The sequence below is a fragment of the Gorilla gorilla genome, chromosome 6 (assembly GCF_029281585.2).
Source record: "Gorilla gorilla gorilla isolate KB3781 chromosome 6, NHGRI_mGorGor1-v2.1_pri, whole genome shotgun sequence".
Classification (NCBI taxonomy): domain Eukaryota; kingdom Metazoa; phylum Chordata; class Mammalia; order Primates; family Hominidae; genus Gorilla; species Gorilla gorilla.
Genome location: NC_073230.2, coordinates 117,055,448 through 117,073,592, shown reverse-complemented (window position 1 = coordinate 117,073,592; position 18,145 = coordinate 117,055,448). Strand labels below are relative to the sequence as shown.

The following is an 18,145-nucleotide window of genomic DNA, read 5'->3' as shown; positions in this document are numbered from 1 at the left end:
GGTGGAGCAAGCATGTAGTCCCAGCTACTCAGGAGGCTGAGGCAGTAGAATCCCCTGACCCGGGAGGCAGAGGTTGCAGTGAGCCAAGATCCTGCCACTGCACTCCAGTCTAGGGGACAGAGTGAGACTCTGTCTGTAAAAAATCACTAATTTTTAAAATATTGATTATATGTCAAAATAACTTTTAAATATGTTGGTTTAAGTATATTATTACAAACAAATTTACCTGTTTCTTTTTACCTTTTTTAATGTGGCTGCTAGAAAATTTAAAATTACATACATGTCTCATATTTTATTTCTGTTGGACAGTGCTGCTCTAGAGAGATCTGGGCTTCTTTTGTGTCCAGGTTAGGGCTGATACCCCACATCTCTGCTAGAGATGGATCATAACTAGCTCAGTGCAAAACACTGACCAGGCTACCTCTACCACCGCCTCAGCCACAGAGGAGCCCACAGGTCCCCACTCCAAGGGGAATATTCCAAGCTGTGTTATATGCCAAGTGACAATGAAATTCTAGTTCAAATGACTATTAGCAGCTCTTGGAAGAAATGGGTGCATTGGTTTTTACCACCCTCTGGCTAGCTAGCTCATGTTTATGTGTAGTCAAGATTTCAGTACAAGGAAATGAACCCTCTCTTTCTCTCTTTCCACCTAGGGCAAATGTCCTGAAACTCCCTTGGTCATATGTAATGCTGCCACATAGTGGCCATGTGTGTTGCCACTAAAACACAGATGTGGGCACAGTCAGGGTGAAACCTATCTTGCTCTGCATACCTCCTGGGCTTGGAGTGGCATGGGATACCACTCCAACAGACTGGGAAGAGTGATTGTCAGCCTTGTGGCATCAAAGAGATTTTATTACAGATAAGCCACAATGGGGAATTAACATGATAAGCAGAAGTCTCTCAAAATCACTGATTTTCTTCTTTCTGGATTCTTCCTTAGGTCTTGATCATGTCAGCATCAGACTGGACTTAGAGGCATTATTTCGGTTCAGCCATCTTATCCTGACCTTTAAGGTACAGACTAATAGGCCTGCTGCCCCTCTTTTATCTATTCCCTAAATGCTCAGTGTTTATCTGGAATTTCACTGCCTTGCTTCCTTGCAGTGAACAAAAACAGAATAAGTTCAGACTTGACCTTTGCCACCTGAGCTTTGACTCTTACATGAAGAAAAAAAAAAACAACACTTTTTAAAAATCAATGACCATGACTATATTATTTTTTTAAAAAATTGGAAGACACGGAGAAAAGGAAAACTCCTAGTACTGAGGTGATAGGAACCATAAGAACTATAAAGATAATTTTTGGGAGAAAAGGGCAAGAACTGGAAATTATTTAGGTAAATATGGAAAGGTTGTAATCAAGGGGAAAGAAAAATTAAAAGAGTCTTTACTAAGATTAGTCAGATGACAGAGAAAATCATTGTGCTATAGTGCTTCTTTAATCACTCAGGAAAATTCTAATTTTGATGTCAGACTTGATGCTCGTTTTGGTAAGAAAAAATGAATATGAAATTTAAAAAATGAAAAAAAAAACACCAGTCTTTGTCTCCAAAGAACTCACAATCTAGTCATGGATACAAACATATAAATATAATAGAAAATTATAATACAAAGTGATAAGTACAGAATTAGCGGGATGATTGATTTAAAATGCTGGGGAATTTAAGAGGCTAAATCTGCTGTGGGGAACCAGGATAAACTTCATGGATAGGGTTTGAAGGATATATAAGAGTTTGCCAGAGGAAAAGCATGCTTGGCAAAGAGAATCACAACAAATTGCTGTAAAATATTAACTACATTAGCTTTTCCATTTATATGCCATCTTTCTTCAATTAATAATTCACAAAGCCATAAACATTTTTACAATGTAATTAGATTATGAGGACAAAGTGTGTACTCATAAATACTGAAAAGAGACTGTGGTGTGTGTATTGTGTAGTAGATTTTAAAAGATAGAACTGGCCAGGAACAGTGACTCACACCTATAATCCCAGCATTTTGGGAGGCTGAGGTGGGCATTTGAGCCCAGGAGTTTGAGAACAGTCTGGGCAACATGGCAAAACTCTGGCTCTACAAAAAAATTATCTGGGCATGGTGGCATGCACCTCTAGTCCCAACTACTCAGGAGGCTGAGGTGGGAGGATCACCTGGGCCTGGGAAGTTGAGGCTACAGTGAGCCGAGATCATGCCACTGCACTCCAGCCTGGGCGACAGAGTGAGATCCTGTCTCAAAAACAAAACAAAACAAACAACAAAAAGATACACCTAAAGTTTTCAAAAATGGAATTAGAAAATACAAATATTCAATCTGAAATTGATAATAAAATCTGCCTTTGTGAAATGTGCCAACTTTTACTCATTTTTCCTAGACTTTTCGGCCTGCTGCAATGTTAGTTGAACGTTCCACAGACTATGGACACAACTGGAAAGTGTTCAAATATTTTGCAAAAGACTGTGCCACTTCCTTTCCTAACATCACATCTGGCCAGGCCCAGGGAGTGGGAGACATTGTTTGTGACTCCAAATACTCGGATATTGAACCCTCAACAGGTGGAGAGGTAGCATTTCCTTCCTTGTATTTATTTTGTATAAATTAAACTTTTAAAAAGTATAATTAACTTAAATGAAAAACTTTCGATAGTGTTTACTGTAATGTAAGTTGGGCTGTTGCTTTTTTAAAAATGAAAGTGTCTAAATTGAAATGAGTCCCAAATAAATACTAAATACATTTTTAGAAGCAATCCTGCACAAGAGTGCTCAGCTGAAGGTGGGCATGGGATAACACATAACGGGGCACCATGGCCCCAGGCACCCAGAAGAAGGAACACCCATTTCTAATGCTTGCAAAGGAGCCATGTAAGCTAGCAGCAGCCTGACATTAGCTATCTCATCCCCATGCTCTGTAAACCACCACCCCAGGGGAATCTGCCGGGAACATCCCTCTGAGCAAAGCTGGTGCCTGGCAGAAGGTTGGAGTGAGTGGGATTGAACAGGCACTATTTTGCCAGGTAGAGCAGAAAGAATTAATGGCAGAAGACAGCTCCAGAATTCACCACCAAATCCAAATTGATCATGGCTTGCCAAATTGTCTGTCACTCCATCCCAACCCAGCATAAGCACTCTCTTTGACTTTTCTGCCTGTATGAACCACTTGTACATAAAGAGCCGGAAATGACTGATTAATACCTTTCATTTTTTTCTGCTCCTGGTACTTCTATTCATATGCTAACCCAAATGATAATCTGTATTCTATGCCAGCTGGGAAGCAATGGCTCAGCCTTCTTGTAAGATCAGGGTGTCTTCTGTAAGAGTGCATTTCACGGTCAGGTGTGATGGCTCACATCTGTAATTCCAGCACTTTAGGAGGCTGAGGCAGGAGGATCACTTGAGCCTGGGAGTTCGAGACCAGCCTGGGCAACATAGGGAGAACCCCATCTCTACAAAAATCTTTAAAAATTAGCTGGGCATGGTGGTGCACGCCTGTGGTCTCAGCTACTTGGGAGGCTGAAGTGGTAAGATTGCTTGGGCCTGAGAGGTTTGAAAAAAAAAAAAGAGTGTGTTTGACAATTACGTTTTCAGGTAATATACTATAAATTTATCTATATTTGTTTTACAGGTTGTTTTAAAAGTTTTGGATCCCAGTTTTGAAATTGAAAACCCTTATAGCCCCTACATCCAAGGTATGAATTCCTTTATATTTTTCATATCAGCTTTAAAAAAATTTCATGTTTGGCATATTCCTTGTAATTGCTTTTCTTTTTTTTTTCTTGAGATGGAGTCTTGCTCTGTCATCCAGGCTGGAGTGCAGTGGTGTGATCTCAGCTCTCTGCAACCTCCGCCTCCTGGGTTCAAGCAATTCTTGTTCCTCGGCCTCCCAAGTAACTGGGATTACAGGCATGCGCCACCATGCCCAGCTAATTTTTGTATTTTATGTAGAGACAGGGTGTCACCATGTTGCCCAGTCTGGTCTTGAACTCTTGAGCTCAAGGGATCCTCCTGCCTCGGCCACCCAAAGCGCTGGGATTACAGGCGCAAGCCACTACACCGAGCCCGTAATTGCTTTTCTATAGTATATTAAGTGTATATCAGTCAAGAAGAGTCCCTTGAACTGATGCACCTCAAATTCACTTTGATTCATTATTTTCCTTTCTTTAGACCTTGTGACATTGACAAACCTGAGGATAAACTTTACCAAGCTCCACACCCTTGGGGATACTTTGCTTGGAAGGAGGCAAAATGATTCCCTTGATAAATACTACTATGCTCTGTACGAGATGATTGTTCGGGGAAGCTGCTTTTGCAATGGCCATGCTAGCGAATGTCGCCCTATGCAGAAGATGCGGGGAGATGTTTTCAGCCCTCCTGGAATGGTGAGTTATTAATCCGAAAGAACAGTGGGCTGTCCTACCTGCCTTTCACTGTCCTGGTGCTATATATAGATGAGACACTCCACATGGAGATCAACAAATCTAAGTGCCAGTTTTATGCTGAGATGGGTACCATTCAACCTATCCTGATAGGCCACCTAGGGCCCTCCAGTTCCTCCAGCCACAGGTGCTTGTGGATTCTGCGGCATATGGACATCATTGAACTAGTGAGCAGAATTTATACTTTAGGATTTCAAGATACTTCATCTTGCCCTCTTTTCATTTATTTTGTAGAGCATGGAGATTTGGTGGGGAGGGATCATATTGGGTTGGTGCAAAAGTGCTGTTTTTGCCAACACTTTTAATTGCAAAAACCAAAATTACTGTTGTACCAACCTAATAATTTCACATTCATTCTCTCACAAAAATCTACTGAAGGACTTTTGTGTGCAAGACCCTGTAGTCAATGCTAAGGTGTTTCAGCAATATCTGATATCGTAAAATGTTCAATCCAAATAGCATTCTTACCCTGGGAATGGCTGTGTCTTAATACGGCAGATCTCTCTCATCTTGGGGGACTAGCCTTAAAAGACATTGTAGAAGAGTTGTAGTTTTATGCAGAGCCGCAGGGAGTGTGTCTACTAAATAAATGTCAACTGTTTATTAGGCATAATTATACAAGGCTTAATGTTGAGCTAGTGCGCCTTCCCGTTCAGCTACCTCTGTTTCACTGGAAACAGAGCTTCTCTCTCTGCATGTGAGCCATTTAGAGCATTTTTGGGAAAATCCAGGAGAATCACATGGCTTTCTTCAGCTTCGTTCCCTTTTCTAACTCTCTATTTTCTCTTATGCTCCTAAACAATCCCATATACTACTCCCCCCCAACTCCCCACAAACCCCCTAGCCATCCTGTCCCTCATTTTATTGAGGGCTGCAATGTGCTGCCCTGAAACTAGAACTCAGAAAAGCCAAAAAAAAGTATTGTATTTTAGAAGTTCACTGAACTTTTAAAATTTTCATAAAGTTTAAAGCTAGTTAAGAAAATAATAGTAGATAATCAAGGTTGGTATTGTAATTAACATATGGGAAACTAAGGATCAGAGAGGTACCAGGACCTGGTATTTCATTTCCCATTTAAAGAACCCCAACGTCCCCAAGGACAAGCCCTCTTTCAACGCTCTATTTATTGCACAATGCAGGTTCATGGTCAGTGTGTGTGTCAGCACAATACAGATGGTCCGAACTGTGAGAGATGCAAGGACTTCTTCCAGGACGCTCCTTGGAGGCCAGCTGCAGACCTCCAGGACAACGCTTGCAGATGTGGGTGAAACTCAGTTCCTTGCATAGACTGAGTGTGCTCTGCATTTCCTTATTTAAGAAACACTTCGTTCACTTCTGTGGGGCTGCAGGCACCAAAGTGGGGAGGCTGTCCTCCCAGCTCCTATAGTGTGATATCCCAGTGTTCCCAATTATCCCACATAGAAGAATCGCCAACTTCTCCAACCCTCCCACCACAAATTAAGTTTAATTTTAAAAATGAAACAGTAAGCATGTTGTGTGGCACCCTTCCAGTAGAGGGATGGAACCATTTAATGGCAATATCAGTGGGGACAAGGCAACTCCAAGAATTTGGTGAACACTAGGCTTGGTCCAGAGATCTGCACTGTCATCCTGAATAGTCATACGTTCCATGAACGTGACCTTAAACCCATCTGTAGGATAATAGGAGAAATGAGGCCCAGGAATGAGTTTGACAGGCCATTGTATTGTTTTAAATAAAATACTCAGGCTAATAAGATGCTGGTTTTGTTTTGGCTAACATGTTTGCTGCCTCTGAATTTTAATGAACTTCCAAACAAATTTGTTATTCAATTTCTTTTCCTAGACTAGGAAAAACAGAATTTAAGGGAATGAAATGTCCCTAGAAGAGCTCTAATAAAAAAGCCTCATCCATGAGAGTCACAGTATACAAGACCGGGGAATATGCAGCCTGACCTTAGACTGTTTACAGGAAAAGAACCAAAAAGACAAACAGTGTAGACATTACCATAAAGACAAATTCCTCCAAACAGACTGCCTTTCCCTCCAGGCCACTGGCCTAGCCTCAGATGAGATAAAATTGACCGCAGCCCTTGCAGCTCTCTGCTGCTGTGGAAAGAGGGGCCAGGCCGGTTTCCTCTGCCGTCTTCTCTAGGAATCCCAGAGCATGCAGCATATTTCATGTAAAAATTTCAGTTGCACAAAGCGTAAGTCAGTAAAAGCATCCTTTAATGAACACCACAAATATTGCACTCTGTGGCTTTAGATCACTGAAATGATTTACTTTTGTTCACTTGATTTTTAAGAACTACATATTTAACGTATGGGGAGCACATTTTATAGAAAGCGTAGGAGCAGAATCAGAGTGTTAGAACGATCCCCTGAGGGCACACATTTTGGCCCTGTGTTTGCTTGGTGCATCTATACAAAGAACATGAAATGGCAGGAGGACAAGGAGGACTAGCGGGTGCCCTGACCAGTGCGGGGGCACTGGCTGTGCCACCCGAGGCCTTAGTCTACCTCTCAGTCACTGTCTTCTCCTTTCAGCGTGCAGCTGTAACAGCCACTCCAGCCGTTGTCACTTTGACATGACTACGTACCTGGCAAGCGGTGGCCTCAGCGGGGGCGTGTGTGAAGACTGCCAGCACAACACTGAGGGGCAGCACTGCGACCGCTGCAGACCCCTCTTCTACAGGGACCCGCTCAAGACCATCTCAGATCCCTACGCGTGCATTCGTGAGTCCCCGGGTGTGCCTGGATCCTACCCACTGTCTGAGCAAAGTTCAGTTTGATCTTACTGGGGCTGCCCGTGCCTCATCTGCTTAACAGCATCTCCAAACTACCCTATTTTGGAGGGTGGAGGATTGCAAAAATACCTCAGCTTTAAGAGCTCGTCCTTCTGCAAACAAGTTGATCCAAATAATCTGTGTCTGTCCTGGTAGTTGGGAAATTATGCAGGATTCCACCAGGAGAGGCAGACACCTTGAGTATCATGGAAGCCTACTTGGCGAGGAATCAAAGTGGTAAAATTGGCTAAAACATTCGACTGGCTGTAGACACTTCAATTTTGCTGTTAAGATGCATAAGCTAACATGTGACTTACCTTGCGCTTTTTAAAAACCTTTAAAAATCTTTTATCTTGAATCTCAACTTCTTAAATGAAATATTTCAAGCATGTACAAAATAATAGAGAATAATATAATATACACCCTTATACCCCACCATCAGCTTTCTCTAGAACAGTCTTAGCCTGTCACTCTTGGGACTTTCTTTAATAAAACATGACAGGCACTATATTGATGTCTCAGGTACACAACTGTCCCATTTGTCTACCCTCCTTGCTAGTGGTAAACTCATATATTTTGCATTATCATGATTTTTTTCACTCTTTCACATGTGTTTTTATCTATGAACAATATATGTTGACATGTTCTCAAAGTTTAGATTATGTCATTTTGTATGTGTCTTTCAGCAACTTGGGTATTTCATTTGACATTATATTTTTGAGACTTTTCTATATCAGGTAGTCTTAGTTCTTCCATTTTAATTTCTTATAGAAGTTTTTCCTTTAGGTATGACAAAACTTATTTGTTCATTTTTCTTTGGATGCTGCAGTAAACATTCTTGTATATGTGACCTTGTGCATCTATGCAAACATTGTCCCTAGGAGATATACCTAGCTGTGGAATTTCTGGGCCATGGAGTATGGACTTCAAATTGATTAAATAACACTGCATGGTCCCCTAAGTGAGTGTGCCAATGGCCACTCATGCCAATAGTAAATGGGAGTTCCTGGGGCTCTGCTTCCTTGCTGACACTTGGTTTTGTCAAACTTCAATTTTTGCTATCTTTGTTTTATCAAACTTTAATTTTCACTAATCAAAAATGGTATCTCATCATTGTTTTAATTTGCATTTTCCTGCAGGACTGGGACTAGAGTGAGCCAAGGTAGGCACTTAAGTTCCCAAATGTAAGGAAGAACTCGCTATCAGGGTGATGGAAGTGCAGGGCTAACACTTGCTGCTTGCACAAATCTGAGAGTGGGTACCTCCTTAAATGTTGCACCCCAGCCACCTTGCTTGCTCACTCTCATCCCATCACTGCTATACATTTTTGCCTACAGAAATACTCCATCCTGATTTCAAATACCCAGTGTCAGTAACTGGGTCTGAAATCTTTACTTGCCGATGAACAAGTTAGCCTGTTATTGTTTCATGGATACTAACAGAAGACACAAAACTCTTGGGCCAAAGACAAAAGACTTTATAACTCATGGCATAGCAAGCAACAAGATCATTGTATTGGCCTGAGTTTCCATGTCCCCATGTCCCATGGGAGTGACACAATGGATACCATGTGAATAGTGCGTATCTAGTGAGTTTATGATACAGCTGAGGAACAGTGAACTTGGAGGATTCATTGCTTTATAGCAAGTGGAAGCAAGCCTATTTTTTATCCAGGGAAGATGCCACTCCATCCCTCAAGGTTGCTTACTGCAAGCACAACTCTAAGAAATGGCTAGGTAAAGAGCCAGTGGGGACTTGAACAGCTGGCACACTTAGCAAGAATGTTCAGGACACCAGCACCCGTGGAAGATTGCCTCTCCCAGGACTCAGGGATCCCGCTTCTTAGGGTATATCCATATAATGCTAAAGTGGGGGCAGGGAAGCTGCTATAAAATCTAACTTCAACTTTTATATAATCATAATATATAAAATGAAGTCTTATACAGTGTAATTCACTGGCCACCTGAATAGATTCAATGTCCTAGATTTCAAACTTAAAGTGATCACAATATAGAAAATGCATCAATGAAATGTTTTAGCTTGGATTACTCAGTAGGCACCTGACTATATAAAATTTACCTTACGTGACCTGTTCAAAATTGATATAAAGAACTAGATTCTCAGAAAATGTATTCCTTTAGAGCAATTTCCTAAATATCCTACAGTTTTTACCACAATCTGTAATCATGCACACACATAACTTTTATTGTTTTAAAACTATGTATTTATAAAAGAAGATTAAATTGCTCTCTTGGGTAGAATCAGGGAAATACAATTATTGAAACAGATAATCTAGGAATCTGGAAAGAGATTTGGAAATAACAAACCAAATATTTTGAGCACATCAATCAAAGTCTTGTTCCTTAAGAACCACCGAGTATTAACTCGATAGTGCTTTGGAAAGAAAACTAGTACTCCTGGTATGAAAGTAAGAAGTCATTCTTTGTAAACAAGGAATTTTTCCATAAAAGGTAGATGAGGAGCTTGTAACAAACTACTATCATGAGACACCCCAGTTTCTCCCAGTTTACCTAAACAAATGTTTATGTGTATATATACAAATGATGTGTATTTGAAGATTGATTAGAATTCTCATATAAATTTTCTCTAAGTTGTCCTTGTTTGAACCTAAATATTTACATAAGCAGATTCCAGGCATAAGAGTTGACTAATTTTAAGTTTTCTACAATTAAGTTGCCATTAAATTTGATACAGAAAAACCAAGATTTGGTAGACTCAACTACTTGATAATAAAAGTTTGCTAGAATTATGTGACACCAAGACATTCAATTAGACTTCTAAAGGTCATGACATAAGGCTATTTCAAAGAACATTTACTATCCACCCTTCCCACATCTCTTTCCCAAAGGATACTTCTGTGCATAATTAAATTATTCTCTGGAACTCAATACTGATTCTTTGGAGTGTGTCCCAAAGAAATTTTAGCTTTTTCCTTTTGGCCACTATTAAGATGAATCCAGTTTCTTCCCTTCTTTCTAGAAGCAACTGGCTTTAATTAGAAGAAAATTGTGGCTTTTCCAAACTAAACAGAACTCAATGCTATTTTTTCATAGTAAGTCACCAGTCACAAAACAATAACAAGTAACAAATCATTGAAATTTGAAAGATTGTGTCAGAGAGCAAACACCAGTTGCTTCAATAATGCGAAACAACTGGTTTGACTGAATTGTTTCCACTAAACTCACTAACCTAAATGGTGGTTATATAGACATGGTTTTAGACTTGACAGTTTTGTTTTTAGTAATCCAAAGCAAGCATGTATAAATGTGAATGTGACTGTTCCTTAAAATCAGGATATTCATATTTTTATTTTTATTGCACGCCTTAAAAGTGGAACCCCATGGAAACACAGAACCACAAAGGTACAAGAGACCTTGGTGGTCATCTAATGCCCAACAACACATTTGTCATCCATACCAAAGCCACAAGTGTTGTTTCAACATCTACCTGGACACCTCCGATGATGAGGGGTTTGCTGCAGTATTGGGCACCCCTAACTATTAGAGAGTTCTCCCTCAAACTCAATCAAGTGCTACCTTTTGTGACTTCTACTGTCTCCTGGTTCTACCCTCTGGAATTAACTCAAACTGTCAACATTCTTTTTCATATGACACACCATCCTTGAGTTGTTCAAATGTCTACAACAACAACAGGAAAAAGGTTGCTACCATTGTGGCTCCTTTGCTGCAAGTGGCTGTTTATCCCATTTTCCAGAATCTCTTCCATCAAGCTCTTGACCTGTCAGCAGATTTCCCCCCAACAAAACCAAGGATATGAATACTTCTCACTATTCCCTCCCTTTCCTTCTTACAGGTGTTTCTTCCAGGAAAAATAAAATAGAATGTCACTTTTCCTTGTGACATATTTTTCTGTGATAGAGGAGAGACTTACTTTTTAAGCACGTTTCAGAGATTTTGACCTTATTTTCACCTTTAGAGTCTTTTTTTAAATCTATTTTTAGATGAAATTCACATAACATATTAACCATTTTTAAATGAACAACAGTTCACCAGCACAATGTTGTGCAGCCATCCCATCTACCTAATTCCAAAACGTTCTCATCATCCCCAGAAGAATCAGTCTATTCTTAACATAATCTAGTCTTAATTTTCATAACAGCAGTCTTCCTCTGGTCCTCTGACTTTTGAATCATTTAAAAGTCTTTTAAAAATATATGCACGGATTTATTCAACGTTTCCAAGGCTAGAGATCTGGGAGACATTTCTGAATAGCTCTTGCCAAGTGGTCTAATTATTTAAACATTTAATTATTTAAACAAAGCAAGATAGTTATAGCATGAGTAAAATGCCGTGCTTATATTTCAGGCTTCCCACAATTTGCAATTAACTAAAACAATGAATGTCTGTGTCCCCAGCTTGTGAATGTGACCCCGATGGGACCATATCTGGTGGCATTTGTGTGAGCCACTCTGATCCTGCCTTAGGGTCTGTGGCCGGCCAGTGCCTTTGTAAGGAGAACGTGGAAGGAGCCAAATGCGACCAGTGCAAGCCCAACCACTACGGACTAAGCGCCACCGACCCCCTGGGCTGCCAGCGTAAGTCCATAGTTGGGGGTCGGGGGAGTGTCCATTAACCCCTATGGGCTGCCAGCGTAAGTCTATAGTCGGGGGGCGGGGGGGGGGGGCGTCCATCAACCCCTATGTGGTTGGTTGGTTGGTTGGTTGGTTGGTTGGTTGGTTGGTTGGTTGGTTTGTCTGTTTTTGAGATGGAGTCTCGCTCTGTCGCCCAGGCTGGGGTACAGTGGCAAAATCTCGGCTCACTCCAACCTCCACCTCCCAGATTCAAGCAATTCTCCTTCCTCAGCCTCCCGAGTAGCTGGGATTACAGGCGTCCGCCACCACGCCCAGATAATTTTTGTATTTTTAATTTAGACGGGGTTTCACCATGTTGGCCAGGCTGGTTTCAAACTCCTGACCTCAAGTGATCCGCCCACCTCGGCCCCTATGCGTTTTAAAGCTTGGGGCTGTCTCTGTCTGCCCTAAAAATTGATGATCATGAATACCTAAGAACCCTGCCAACCTCTGGGTTTTAAAAAGTAACATAATGGTTCCCGTAAATCCTAAGCGGTTAGTGGAGAACTTTTCTCTGTGTTGCTGGGTTTATCATAAAGGACCAGCAGGGGGCATTCACATTTTCCCCACTGGAACAAACACAGGGAAATGGCAAGAAATTTAACGCCAAGTTGCAAAAGTTTTTTTGGTTTCCACTAGACCTCTACATACAAATCCATTAAATTACATTATGTGTTTCTGCAAGATTGATGTCATCTTAGGCAATTTTCAAGTGGTGGTTTGTTTATTTATTTATTTATTTGTGAGACGGAGTCTCGCTCTGTCACCCAGGCTGGAGTGCAGTGGCGTGATCTCAGTTCAAGGTAACCTCCGCCTCCCAGGTTCAAGCGATTCTCTGCCTCAGCTTCTGGAGTAGTTGGGATTACAGGTGCGTGCCACCACGCCCGGCTAATTTTTTGTATTTTTAGTAGAGACGGGGTTTCACCGTGTTAGCCAAGATGGTCTCTGTCTCCTGACCTCGTGATCCGCCCGTCTCGGCCTCCCAAAGTGCTGGGATTACAGGCGTGAGCCGCCATGCCCGGCCTCTTTTTATTTTTTAAATTATGTTTCCCCTTTCTTCTCACACCCTTTCTGATATTGGTCCATATGTTCTCTGATAAAAGAAAAAAAAAATTAAAGAGCTCAGGGAAGCGGGGGAGCGGAAATAGAAAAACACCTCAGCAGTTTTCTAAGGCCAAATGAGCAGACCCTTAGCTGTAGGATCACAGAGATTTAGAGCTGCTCCGGGCCTCCGTAGAGCTACAGATTCCTCAGAAACCCTGGGTAAATAATTTCCATTTGGTCACAGCCTCCTGCTCCATATTTTTGCTCATATAAGGAACTGTGGATTATTTGCATGTTTAGAAAACATTGGTCTGAATCTTTCTGTAATAAAATGTTCTTCTTGGGTTTGATGGCAAAATTAAATGTCATGATAATGAATTATATAGTCAAACCAATTTCCCATCATACCTTTCAGCATTCCACATGTTTCTCTGACTCTCTGACTAAACTGATGTCCTCCAAGAACAGGCTGAACATTATTTTGGTGTGTGTGGGTGTATACCAGCTTTAATTTTTTTTTTTTTTTTTTTTTTTGAGAAAGACAGAGTCTTGTTTTGTCATCAAGGCTGGCTTACAGTGGCACAATCATAGCTCACTGCAGCCTTAAACTCCTGGACTCAAGCAACTTTCTCACCTCAGCATTCAAGTAGCTAGAACTACAAGCATGTGCCACCACCACAGCCATCGAATTTTTTTTTTTTTTTTTTTTTTTGAGAGATGGAGTCTCACTGTGTTTCCTAGGCTGGTCTTGAACTCCTGATCCCAAGCAACCCTTCCGCCTCACCTTCCCGAAGTGCTGGGATTCTAGACATAAGCCACTGTGCCCAGCCCATAACAGCTTTATTGAATATAATTTACATACCATACAATTCACCCTGTAAACAATTCAATAATTTTTAGTATATTGGAAGTTGTGTAATCATCACCACAATCAATTTTATAACATTTTCATCCCCCCACAAAAGAAACCCCTCTTCTGCATATATACCCAAAATAATTGAAAGCAGAGCTTTGAAGGGATATTTGTATTTCCATGTTCATAGCAACACTAGCCAAAAGGTGGAAGTAACCCAAGTATCCACTGATGTGTGAGTGGGTAAACAAAATGTGGTATTTACATACAATGGAATCTTATTCTTCCTTAAAAAGGAAAAAAATTCTGACACATCCATCAACATGGATGATCCTTAAGAACATTATGCAAAGTAAAAGAAGGCAGTCACAAAAAGACAAAGACTATATAATTCCACTTATATGAGGTACCCAGAGTAGTCAAAATCAGACAGAAAGCAGCACGGTGGTTGCTAGGGATTAGAGGGGAGAAGGAGTGGGGAGTTATTATATAAAGGGCGTAGAGTTTCAGTTTTGTCGGGTGAAAAGCGTTCTGGAGTTTGCTTATGCAACGATGTTAATGTGCTTAACACAATTGAACTGCCTGCTTAAAATGGTTAAGACGGTACAGTTAGTAATGTTTTCAAGTTTTATCCATATTGCAGATTACATCGGTCTTTATTTTTTATTGCTGAATAACATACTATTGTACAGAGGTGCCACTTTTATTTATCCATTCATTAGTCAGTGGGACATTTGGGTTATTTCCATGAACATTGGTATTTGCTGCAAGTGTATTCCTTGCTCTGGTAGCATGTCTTTTTAGCCTTTGCAACATATGCAGGGCTCAGAAATGTCTACCGGTAGAGGAGAAGAAGGAGGGGGGAATTAAGACAAAAAGTGACAAAGTACTAAAGGAGAGAAGAGAGAGTGGGATTCCAGATGCATCTGCCAGAGAAGGAGCGATCAGTAATAACCATGACTCCCAGAAACTCCTGCCTCTGAGTCACCAGCCTGGTCAGCATCACTTAGGGTTACTGTGCCAGTACTGCAGCATGTACAACTAGCTACACCTACTTGTCTCCTCCTCCTAATTGCCATCCAGTAAAACTACATAAGGCTCTGGAAGTGTCTGACACAGGATTTCCTCTGTGAGGTTATATGCAATACAATAATCACGCAGCCAGGCACACAATAAACCTGGCAGGGCAGGCTTCTCTGTGTTCTTGCGGTTATGCTTCTTGCTTTGTGTGAGCTATTAAGTACACTCGCAAGAGTGGAGGAATTAAGAATGAGAATAATTGTGTATGCTGTGCTTTCAGCCTGCGACTGTAACCCCCTTGGGAGTCTGCCATTCTTGACCTGTGATGTGGATACAGGCCAATGCTTGTGCCTGTCATATGTCACCGGAGCACACTGCGAAGAATGCACTGTATGTATTTGCCTATAGTTTCCCTTTTATATAGTGATACAGATTTCTATTGCCATTGCCTAGGTGAGACTTGGTTTTGCTAATCTCTTTCTTGTCCTATTGTGTTTTAATACTCCAGTGGTATGAGTATTTACACTACAGAAATCAGCAAACACTACCTATCAGCCTCCCCTCACCCCTGCATTGAGCTGCCTGTTAAACATTTACCAGCACACCACTGGACTGGACTAAACCAACCCAGGCACAGATGTTATTAGGTGTATCCACTGTTTTCCTGAAAATGCCAAGCAGTAGAATAGAAGCACATTTATCTGCCCATGTTTTGGGCCACCAGAACTTTCTTCTATCCCTTGTACACAATCTCCTTATCATCCCTACCACTCCCTTCCTAAAAATGTTTTGGATAAGGTCTTATAAAAAAACAAGCTTAGGTTTAATGTATTTTAGATTCCTGTGGGAAATAAACTCTTGGATTTTTCACAGACTCTACTAAACATACAATTTTAGATGTATCATCTAAAATTAGTAAAATAAAACATATTCACTCCATAAGAAATGCATGATGCAATTGGGGAGTTCAAACCCAACTCTTTTCTTTGTTCTCCAATCTTGGCAGCTCACCATGACATTTTAGAGAGAAAAAAAAAAAACCCACAAAATCTTAACCTAATAAAAGAACAGTGACCTCGATGTGTCTGAAGAATGTAGCTGATGAATAAGAAACATATGCCTATGAGGATACGGTTTTGTGCTCATATTTTAAGTCATTTTACTGAAAACAGGATGGGGCAGAGGGGGTGGGGGAAAGAAGCAAGGAAGGAAATATGAAGAAGGGATTCTGGAAGACAAGTCAAAAAATCTGAAAATTGTACCTTAAAGAGAAAGGTCAGCCACGCCAACCTCCACGACCATAAGTGTGTAACACAAAAAAAGGAGCACAGTTGGTTACAGGATCAACAAATCCTGAAATTATGTGATCGACCAAATCATGTAATTCCAGACAAAGCTTAGGCTCAGGCTGACTTTTTTCACTGGCTGGTTAACTGCTACGTGTGCAGGACAGACTCACTTTTGCTTGCAGGGCAAGCAAGCAAAATAACTGAACAGGGACCCCCCATGGGGGAACTGTCCATCGTGGCTGAGCCCATTCACCCACTAGGTTCTCCACATCCACATCTCTCTGATGGTGCCCTGGATCTGCCCTGAGGTGGCCAGCATGGCAGCATTCCCTGTTCTAGAGGAAGCTTTCACAACCACATCCTGTGGGAAGCAGTTCCTATCACATCATTTTTTTTTCTTAAACTTAAGTTTTGGTTTGGGGAAAAACATCAAGTCCTTTGTCGCATTGTGTCCAAAGACATCAATGTTTAATATCTAAAAGACACCTTTTTGAGTAAAATCATGCATAAAATTATACCAAGATACAAAAAATATGGATGTTTAACAAGACCATTTCCAAAGAGAATTTCATACCTACTAAAATTTAAGTTTTATCGGAGCATGTTCAATTGAGATGTGTGGGAGGAGAATTTTTTTTAGCATTTTATACTAAATATTATAACACTTAAAAAATAGTTATTTGTATCTCACCAGCTGTTTATTTTGAACAACGGTCAAGATGTTGCAATGATGGAAAAAGTCTGGAACAACAGAGTTGACTCTCTCACATGGATTCACGTTATTATGCCAAAACAACTGATTGATAAACAAATGCCTATGCTAAAGTGTGATATTCATGTAATATCTCAAAGTCAGCTTGAATGATTTCTCTGCCTCCAAGTATTTCAGTATTGTATGGGTAAAATTCCCAGGGATTGTTGTGGTAAGGGAACCTATCAGTTTTTTTAAAAGCAGTTACACGGCCGAGCCTGGTGGCTCATGCCTGTAATCCCAGCACTTTGGGAGGCCGAGGCAGATGGATCACGAGGTCAGGAGTTCAAGACCAGCCTGGCTAACACGGTAAAACCCTGTCTCTACTAAAAATACAAAAATCAGCCGAGCGTGGTGGCAGGCGCCTGTAATCCCAGCTACTCGGGAGGCTGAGGCAGGAGAATTGCTTCCACCTGGGAGGTGGAGGTTGGCCAAGATCGTACCACTGCACTCCAGTGTGGGCAAAAGAACAAACAAGACTCCGTCTGTGGGGTGGGAAAAATAAAGGCAGTTACACATAGGCTGGTAGAAGAACTTCTATTCCGATAGGACTTATATAACCCAGATTGAGCATAACTGATGATGTTAGAGGAATTGTTAAGGCTCCCATTTCTTTTCCACTTGACACATTACATGGACAACCTCCCTGTCCCCTTCATTTTATAAAATTTTTTTGAGATGGAGTCTCACTCTGTCACCCAGGCTGGAGTACAGTGGCACGATCTCAGCTCACTGTGGCCTCCACCTCCCAGGTTCAAACGATTCTCCTGCCTCAGCCTCCCAAGTAGCTGGGACTACAGGCATGCACCACACCCAGGCAATTTTTGTATTTTTAGTAGAGATGGGGTTTCACCATGGTTGGCCAGGCTGGTCTCAGACTCCTGACCTCAAGTGATCCACCCGCCTTGGCCTCCCAAAATGCTGGGATTACAGGCAGGAGCCACCGCACCCAGCCCTGTCCCCTTACTTCAAATCCTGGAGATGGGAAATGTGTCCATGGAAGATCATTAGCCAAGCGCATAGGCCAGGAAGGTTTCTCTGAGGTGGTGCAGGCTGTTTGGCTGTTTGATGTGTGGCAATTGCATTGTAGTGATTTCAATGTTGCACTTCAGAGCAACAGCATCTTCATAGCTGGAATCAGCTGAGCATTTTTTCTCTGTAGGTTGGATACTGGGGCCTGGGAAATCATCTCCATGGGTGTTCTCCCTGTGACTGTGATATTGGAGGTGCTTATTCTAACGTGTAAGTCAAATGAATAAGTTTTATAGCAATATTCCTTATTTAAACATAAAAGCACATTTTATTCTGATACGCTCATAGTCATAGGTGAAAAATTTCATTCCATGACAAGCAATGATCTTGAGACATTAACTACAGC

General features: G+C 41.2%; 1 protein-coding gene across 2 annotated transcripts in view; it reads left to right on the top strand.

Annotated features, from left to right (window-relative positions):
- The window catches only part of LAMB4 (laminin subunit beta 4), a 102,002-nt gene that overhangs the window by 13,100 nt on the left and 70,757 nt on the right, over window positions 1–18,145 (top strand). For both annotated transcript variants that reach the window (XM_004046047.4, XM_019030597.4), the window contains exons 4-12: window positions 947–1,020; window positions 2,376–2,564; window positions 3,623–3,686; window positions 4,162–4,376; window positions 5,573–5,693; window positions 6,960–7,148; window positions 11,595–11,774; window positions 15,008–15,117; window positions 17,930–18,009. In XM_004046047.4, coding sequence (XP_004046095.2) covers window positions 947–1,020; window positions 2,376–2,564; window positions 3,623–3,686; window positions 4,162–4,376; window positions 5,573–5,693; window positions 6,960–7,148; window positions 11,595–11,774; window positions 15,008–15,117; window positions 17,930–18,009 — 1,222 coding nt within the window. The remainder of the gene's footprint in view (window positions 1–946; window positions 1,021–2,375; window positions 2,565–3,622; window positions 3,687–4,161; window positions 4,377–5,572; window positions 5,694–6,959; window positions 7,149–11,594; window positions 11,775–15,007; window positions 15,118–17,929; window positions 18,010–18,145) is intronic.